Source organism: Camelus ferus, chromosome 1 (genome assembly GCF_009834535.1).
Source record: "Camelus ferus isolate YT-003-E chromosome 1, BCGSAC_Cfer_1.0, whole genome shotgun sequence".
In the NCBI taxonomy this organism is placed as follows: Eukaryota; Metazoa; Chordata; class Mammalia; order Artiodactyla; family Camelidae; genus Camelus; species Camelus ferus.
In genome coordinates, this window is record NC_045696.1 from 39,383,765 (window position 1) to 39,392,856 (window position 9,092).

General features: G+C 34.4%; 1 protein-coding gene across 1 annotated transcript; it reads left to right on the top strand.

Moving 5' to 3' along the window:
- The first annotated feature begins 3,455 nt into the window (after window positions 1-3,455).
- Window positions 3,456-4,467, top strand: LOC102515514 (olfactory receptor 5K1-like). The gene has a single exon (XM_006181075.2). The coding sequence runs from the start codon at window positions 3,541-3,543 to the stop codon at window positions 4,465-4,467; it is 927 nt and encodes a 308-aa protein (XP_006181137.2). The 5' UTR covers window positions 3,456-3,540.
- The last annotated feature ends 4,625 nt before the right edge of the window (window positions 4,468-9,092 follow it).

Below are 9,092 nucleotides of genomic sequence, written 5' to 3' on the forward strand. Positions count from 1 at the left end.
ACCTATTACAGATGTACTAACAAATATGTAGTGCATTAAAGAGTGATTAGTGAATGAAGGGGGAAAAGGCAAGGTAAGAAAGATAAAGACAGCTGAGTAAACTTAAAAAGAAAGAAGAACCATCTTAGTAATTCATATGCGAGACTATATAATAATACTAGAGTTTACAGTGAGGTTTTTGTAAGACATTGGGATAAATCAACTCACAAGTGAATTTGCTGACCCTGGCTCAACCTATCACAACTTTCAGTCTCCTCTCAAAATTCTAATCATCTTTCATAAGCCATATTAACTCCTTCAGTAAAAGTTCAAGTCAACATGAAACTCTTTCCTGCTCATTTTACATTTATGTAGAATAATTAACAGAATTAAAAATGAGGTCAGTTACATAATAACCAGCAGGTGATCATCAAATGAATGACCTTAGTGAAGGTAGTTTGCTTTAACCTGTCTCATGGGGCATCCTTATGTGTGCTGGTGACTAAATCCCCACACAGAAATATAGTGATGTCAGTGCAGGAAAATCCCTTAGGACTTAACAGTGATTTTTAACTTTGCATTGAGAGGAACAGAGTTATTGACTCTGACCTATTTGTCCATGTTTTCAAAAATTCTTTTAATCCCAAATGCTTTAGAGACCAAGGTTTATATCTGAAATTCTATGAGATCTAACACAATAAAGCAAACATGAGGTGTTACAAATCTAGGTAAGGGAAGTATCCTAATCTATTTTTACTCTTAATGTAAGTATTCATTAATACTTATTTATATGAAGTATTAAGCATTGTTTGCTGTTGTTAGATTTCAACTACTCAGTTATCTTTCTAGCTCTTCCCAAAACTGAAGGCTATGGAGAAACTAGGGTAAGACTGAAAATTCAATTCATATTGACCTTTTCTGATTGAGGTAGAACATCAAAATATACAGGTAAGAAAATAAAGTAAATCTGTTAAATAATTCAGGAACTTAACAGTGAATGTTTTTTCTAAGCTTAGCTGAATAATTAATGGGCTAATATTTAATATTTTAAACAAATAAAATTTTCAACCAAGGTCTTTATTTTAATATGTGATTATGGAAAAATAAACTCATTTTATACATAGAATTCTTATGATTAGACACATCAGTCAATATTCCTATGGATTACTAAATAATGGTAGAAGACAGCCATTTAAAGCAAAATGGAATTTGTACACAAAAATTTTATTAAGATTTAAAGGATTTTCTCTTTTTCTAAGTGTTAGAAAACTAAGGTATAATGGTAAGTTTACTTTTATTAGCTTTTAATCTACTGTGAAATACTTCAGAAACTCGCATAATTTTCTTAGAAACAGAAAAATAGTAGATGAGACAACTCAGATAAAAGAAAGATAATTAAATTTTGTATTAAAATATATATTATAGAAATATATTTGACATATAACACTGTGTAAGTTTAAGATACATAACATGTTGATGTTATACATTTGTATAAAGTAATAGGATTGCCATTGTAGCATGAGTTGGCATTCTATCACATCATGTAATTGTCACTTCTTTTTTGTGGTGGGAACAATTAAAACTGGTAGTTTCTTACCAGTTATAATGACTATAATAAAATGTTGTTTATATTCACTTTGTGTGCATTAGGTCTTCAAGACTTATTTATCTACCTGTTGCAGGTTTGTACCCTTAAACAGTCTCTCTCTTACTTCCCTACCACCCAGCCCCTGGTAACCACTATTTTATTATATTTTAATGAGTTTGGCTTTTTCAGATGTACACGTAAGTCGTATCTTATCTTACAGTATTTGTCTTTCTCTGACATCTCTCTTAGCATAATGTCCTCAAGGTTAATCCATGTTGTTGCAAATGTTAGGATATCCTTTCTGAAGGCTGAATGTCCATTCCCTTTTATCCATTCATCCTTTGACAGGCACTGAGGTGTTTCTATATCTTAACTATTGTAAATAATGCTGCTATAAATATACAGGAGTGCATACATCCCATTGATAATCTGTTTTCATTTCCTTTGAGTATTGCAGAAGTGGACCTTGCAGGATCATATGCTAGTACTATTTTTAGCTATTTGAGAAAACTCCAGTATTGTTATCCATAGTGGCTAAACCAATTTACATTCCCACCAACAGTATTTTCTTCACATTCTCTATTCATCACATTCTTGGCAATATTTATCTCTTACCTTCTTGAGGATAGGCATTCTGACACATGTGAGGTGATATCTCATGGTTTTGATTTGCATTTCCCTAATGATTAGGGATGTTGAACATCTTTTCATGTGTCTGTTGGCCATTTGGAGGTCTTTTGGGAAAATGTCCCTTTAGTTCCTTAGCCCATTTTTTAATCTGAATGTTTTGTACTTTTATTATTGAGTTGTATGTGTTCCTTACATATTTGGATACTAATCCTTAAATTTTTAATGATGAGTTTTGAATAATTATCTTTGCAGACTCTTATTCAAAATTAAAAGACTCAGTTTGCAGAAGAGGTCACTAAGGATCACTGGTAGGACCACCAAAGTCATTAACAGTCATTGGTATGACCCTGAAAACAAGCTCATCCATCCCAGGTCACTTGGGGGGAAGGTAAGACTGGAATCAATACTGCTTTTTCTCCAGAGCATGTACAGCTGTTATAAGTTATAGCTAAGCTCAAAAATGCCTAATGTACAATAAGGAAATTGTGTCCATGTATGAAAAAAATGCAATGTAGATTAGACATAAGTCATGGTAGATTGTGTTGGGTATATAAGATGAGAGTCTAGAAAGTGGAAATCAGTGTAATCAGAGGCATACAGTTAATTTCATTAAGTAGCATTATTATACAATGCTTTAGATAAAGGAGGAAAGAATTCACATATATGGGCAAGAAATCAACAGGAATAATGATGTGAACAGAGTCAGTGTTTATAGAAATGGGTATGACAATAAGGATAAAGAGGTCATGATCAAATATTCAATTACTTAGCTTTCTGAGTTTACTCTCCTTAAAACTGAATAGCCCTTTCATTAATCCTTAGTAATCTTCAAACAAGTCTTGATATAAATTTAACATATCTATTGTATGCTATTTTTAAATAGTCACTCAACTGGGAAAGTATATGAGAACTTATTGTTCAATGAAAAAGTTTATATGTATGAAAAGTTGACTTTAAGTTCATTTTAAGGATCTTTAAAATAAAAATTGACACTGAAATTATGTGGGCAACTGAAATAAACATAAGTATCCTAAATTTATTCACAAATATGTCAAATATATTTATATAAATTCATAAAACAAACCTTTTCCACTGCAAGCATCCTCCCTGTAATTATCGAAACAGTCTTGGGAATTCAGTTTCAGACTTGAAGTCATAGAAGCCCTTATGTTATAACGAATGTCCCCTAGAAGTCTGTGTGCCTGTATCAGAGAGAGTAGTAGAAGAAGCTTGATAACAATCTCCCTTCTTATTTAAAAAGGAAATTTTAAAGGAAAAGTTAACTACATTCTAAATTAGAACCTTATGTCTCCATAATTCCTATCTCAACAGACAAGACAGAGATGACAGAGGATAACCACTCCTTGACAACAGAGTTTATCCTCACAGGATTCACAGATCACCCAGAGCTGAAGACTCTTCTGTTTCTGGTGTTCCTTACCATCTATCTGATCACCATGTTGGGGAATCTTGGCCTGGTCGCATTGATATTTATGGAAAGTCGTCTTCACACACCAATGTATATCTTTCTCGGTAACCTTGCTCTGATGGATTCCTGCTGTTCCTGTGCCATTACTCCCAAGATGTTAGAGAACTTCTTTTCCAAGAACAGAATGATTTCTCTCTATGAATGCATGGCACAATTTTACTTTCTCTGCCTTGCTGAAACTGCAGATTGCTTTCTCCTGGCATCAATGGCCTATGATCGTTTTGTGGCTATATGTAACCCACTGCAGTACCACATTATGATGTCAAAGAAACTCTGCATTCAGATGACCACAGGGGCCTACTTAGCTGGAAACCTGCACTCCATAATTCACATAGGCCTTCTATTTAGGTTAAGGTTCTGTGGGTCTCATCAAATCAATCACTTTTTTTGTGATGTTCTTCCATTATACAGACTCTCCTGTGTTGATCCTTATATCAATGAATTGATGATATTTATCTTTTCAGGATCTGTTCAAACCTTCTCTATTACTATAGTAATAATTTCTTACCTTTTCATCCTTTTCACAATTTTCAAAATGAAATCCAAAGAGGGAAAAGGGAAAGCCTTATCTACTTGTGCATCTCACTTTCTCTCTGTCTCAATATTCTATGGTTCACTTCTCTTCGTGTACATTCGACCAAATTCAGTTAATGAAGATGATAAAGATACACCCGTTGCTATTTTTTATACTCTAGTGATTCCTTTATTGAACCCTTTTATTTATAGCCTAAGGAATAAGGAAGTAATAAATGTTATGAAAAAAATTAGGAAGAAGTTATAAGATTCTGAAACAAATGTCAAGCCTTGTAGTCAAATGATTTTAATTTGATTAAAATTTTTCAAAATCAAGGAATACTGAGAAAGTGGAAAATGGCCACTATGTGTATAAAGTATTAAATTACTAAAACATAATGGTGTATGAGTCAAATAAACAAGTCCAGAAAGGAGAGATTCTGCTAAAATGTAAAATGCATTCTAAAATCTAAGCTACTAGGTCTATCAAGAGTGAACTAAATAATTACTCTTGAGGTCACATTGTGTCAGGGTATATTTAGTTACACTAGTAACATTTGATTCAGTCTTAGTGTCATTATCATCACCAAGAAATTTAACAATAATCAATATGAAGTTCACATTAAAAATTTTCCCAATTAGCCCACCTAAACATTCTCCCATGTTTTCTTCTAGGTTGATAGTTTTGAGTTTTACATTTAGATCTGTAACCTATTTTGGTTATTTTCTGCAAAATGTCTATGTCTAGGTTTTTTGCATATGGACACAAATTTGTTCCAGGACATATTTTTTGAAAGTCCATTCTTTATTGAATTGCCTTTGCTCCTTTGTCAAAGATCAAATACATTTGTGTGGCTTTATTCTGGGCTCTTTATTCTTTCTTTGACCTCTGTGTCTATTCTTTCAGAAATACCATGCTGTTTTGATTTCTGTAGTTCTGTAATAAGTCTTGAAATCATGTAGTTTGAGTCCTCCAACTTTATTCTTCTTATTCATTGTTTTGTTGGCTATTCAAGTCTTGTGCCTTTCCACATAAACTTTAGAAACAGTTTGCCAAATATAAATGGTACTGTTTGCACATTCATGTAGATTCGTGCTTGTGCATATTTTTTCATTACTCTTTAGATTTTAGCTAGGAGAGGAATTCTTGAATCATACTGGTAACTCTGTTTTGTCTTTGAAGAACTACTAGACTGTTTTCCAAAGTAGCTGTATTATTTTAATACTCCCAACAGCAGTGCATGAGTGTTCCAATTTGCTACAGCAGCAGCAGCACTTGTTATTGTCTATCTTTTTTTATTACAGCCATTATAGTTTATGCAAAGTGGAATGTCATTGTCATTTAGACTGATTTCCTGAATGGCTACTAATGTGGAGCATCTTGTCACGTACTATTAGACTCTATCTTATTTGGAGAAATGACTCTTCAGGATCCTTTGCCTTTTTACAACGGAGTAATTTGTTACTTTATTATTAAGTTGTAATTGTTCTTTATATTTGCTTGATACTGGATCATTTTCAAATATTGATTTCCATATATTTTCTCCCATTCTATTGCTTATCTTTCACTTTCTTTTTTTTTAACTGAAGTATACTTGATTTACAATGTTCTGTTAGTTTCAGTGTATAGCAGAGATTCAGATTTATAAATATGTATTTTTTTCAGATTTGCTTCCTTTATAGGTTATTACAAGATATTGAATACAATTCCCTGTACTACACAGTAGATTCTTGTTGTTGAACTATTTTATATATGGTAGTGTGCATATATTAATCCCAAACTCCTAATTTATCCCTTGACCACATTTTCCCCTTTGGTAATCATAAGTTTGTTTTTGGTGTCTGTGGGCTTATTTCTGGTTTGTAAATAAGTTCATTTGTATAATTTTTTAAGATTCTGCATAGAAGGGATATCATATGATATTTGTCTTTCTCTGTCTGACTGAATTCATTTAATATGATAATCTGTAGTTCCATCCACATTGTTGCAAGGGGATTTTTGCATTCTTTTCGTGGCTGAGTAATATTCCATTGTATATAAATATACCACATTTTCTTTATCCATTCATCTCCCATGTGGACATTTAGGTTGCTTCTATGTCTTGGTTATTGTAAACAGTGCTGCTGTTAACATTGGGGTGAATGTTCTTTTTGAATTAGAGATTTCGCCATATATATGCCCAGGAGTGGGTTTGCTGGGTCATATGGTAACTCTATTTTTAGTTTTTTAAGAAACTTCTGTAGTGCTCTCCATAGTGGCTGCACAAACTTACATCCTGACCAAGAGTGTAGGAGGGTTCCTTTTTCTCCACACCCTCTCCAGCATTTATCATTTGTGGACTTTTGAATGATGGCTATTTTGACTGGTGTGAGGTGATACCTCATTGTAGTTTTGATTTCCATGTCTCTAATAATGAGCAATGTTGAGCATCTTTTAACGTGCCTGTTGGCATCTGTATGTCATTGATGGAGAAATGTTTATTTAGTCCTCTGCACATTTTTTGATTCGGTTGTTCGGTTTTTTTGGTATTAAACTATATGACTTGTTTGTATATTTTGGAAATTAACCCCATGTCAGTCTCATTGCAAGTATTTTCTCCCATTCCTTCAGGTTGTCTTTTCATTTTGTTTATGGTTTCCTTTGCTGTGCAAAAGCTTTTAAGTTTAATCAGGTCCCATTTGCTTATTTTTGCTTTTATTTCCATTACTCTAGTAGATGGATCAAAAACAAAATATTGCTTTGATTTATTTTTGTCAAAAAGTGTTCTGCCTATGTTTTTCTCTAGGAGTTTTAGAGTATCCAGTGTTACATTTAGATATGTAATTTATTTTCAGTTTATTTTTGTATATCATGTTAGAGATAATTCTAAGTTCATCCTTTTACCTGTAGCTGTCTAGTTTTTTCAGCACCACTTATTGAAAAGACTGTCTTTTCTTCATTGTATATTCTTACCTTCTTTATCATAGATTGACTGTAAGTGCTTGGGTTTGTTTTTGGGCTTTCTATCTTGTTCCATGTATCTGTTTTTGTGCCACTACCATACTGGTTTTGATTACTGTAACTTTGTAGTAGAATCTGAAGTCAGGAAGCATGCTTTCTCCAGCTTCATTCTTCTTTCTCAGGGTTGTTTTGGCTATCCAGGGTCCTCTAAGTTTCCATACAAATTTTAAATTTTTCTTTTCTAGTTCTGTGAAAAATGCCACTGATAATTTGATAAGGATTACACTGAATCTATAGATTGCCCTAGGCAGTATGGTAATTTAAATGATATTGATTCTCCCAATCCAAGAACATGGTATATCTCTCCATCTGTTTCCATCATCTTCAATTTCCTTCACCAGTGTCTTACCATTTTTGGAGTATAGGTCTCTTGACTCCTTAGGTAGGATTACTCCTAGGCATTTGTTTTTTGGGGGGGTTTTTTTTGGGGGGGGGGGTTATGTGATGGTAACTGGAATTGTTTCCATAATTTCTTTGTCTGATATTTTGTTGTTAGTGCATAGAATGCAACTGATTTCTGTAGATCAATTTTGTATCCTGCAACTTTACCAAATTCATTGATGAGCTCTAGTAGTTCTCTGGTAGTGTCCTTAGGATTTTCTATGTATAGTATCATGTCATCTACCAACAGTGACAGTTTTACTTCTTTTCTAATTTGGATTTTAAAAAACTTCTCTTTCTCTTCCAATTGTGATGTATAGGACTGCCAAAATTATGTTGAATATAAGTCGTGAGAGTGAGCATCCTTGTCTTGTTCCTGATCTTAGAAGAAAGGCTTTCAGCTTTCCCCACTGAGTATGATGTTACCTGTGGGTTTGTCATGTATGGCCTTTATTACGTTGAAGTCTGTTCCCTCTATGCAGTTTCTGGAGAGTTTTTATCATAAATGGAGGTTGAATTTTATCAAAAGCCTTTTCTGCATCTATTGAGATGACCATGTGGTTTTTATTCTTCAATTTGTTAATGTGGTATATCACATTGTTTGTTTTGAAGATATTGAGAAATTCTTACATCTGTCGGCTAAATCCCAATTTGTCATGGTGTATATTCATTTTACTGTATTGTTGGATTGAGTTTGCTAGTATTTTGCTGAAGATTTTTGCATCTATGTTCATCAGTGATACTGACCTGTAATTTTGTCTAATTTTGGTATGAGGGTGATGGTGGTCTCATAGAATGAGTTTGGAAGTGTTCATTCCTTTGCAATTTTTTTGGAATACTTTAGAAGGATGGGCATTAAGTCTCCTCTAATTGTTTGGATGAATTCACTCATGAAGCTGTCTGGTCCTGGACTTTTGTTTGTTGGGCGTTTTTTAAATTACTGGTTCAGTTTCAGTACTGGTAATTGATATGTTCCTATTTTCTATTTCTTCTTGGTTCAGTCTTAGGAGACTGTACCCAAGGGCCAGGGGCCAGCTGGTCCCAGGGTAGAGTCTGGCCTGCTTTTGTGGACTCATTCCACAGGCTGCAGGATTGTTCTTTTCTTGATTCTGGTGTCTGCCTTCCAGTGGGTGAGGCTGGTCTAGAGGCTTGCACAGGTTTCCTGGCAGGAGAGGCTGATAGCTTCCTGCTGGAGGGTGGAGCTGATATTGGCCATCTGGTGGGCAGGGCTGTGTCTAGGGGCATATCTGGAGGCAGTCATGGGCTCAGGAAGTCTCTAGGCAGCCTGTCTACTGATTGGTGGGGCTCTGTCCCCATCTAGTTAGTTGTTTGGCCTGAGGCATCTCTCTATTGTATCCTACAGGCTTTTGGGTAGGGTCAGGGCTTGGTGCTAATGATCCAAGCAATGTCTGCCTCCAGAAAGCAGGGCTTCATGCAGATGAATACTCCCTGATATATCCTCTGCCAGTTTTTATGTCCCCAGGGTGAGCCACAGCTTGCCCCCTCCAACC

Bases quoted from the DNA above. Each gene is read 5' to 3' on its own strand.
- LOC102515514 (XM_006181075.2), top strand. From the start codon at position 3,541: ATGACAGAGGATAACCACTCCTTGACAACAGAGTTTATCCTCACAGGA.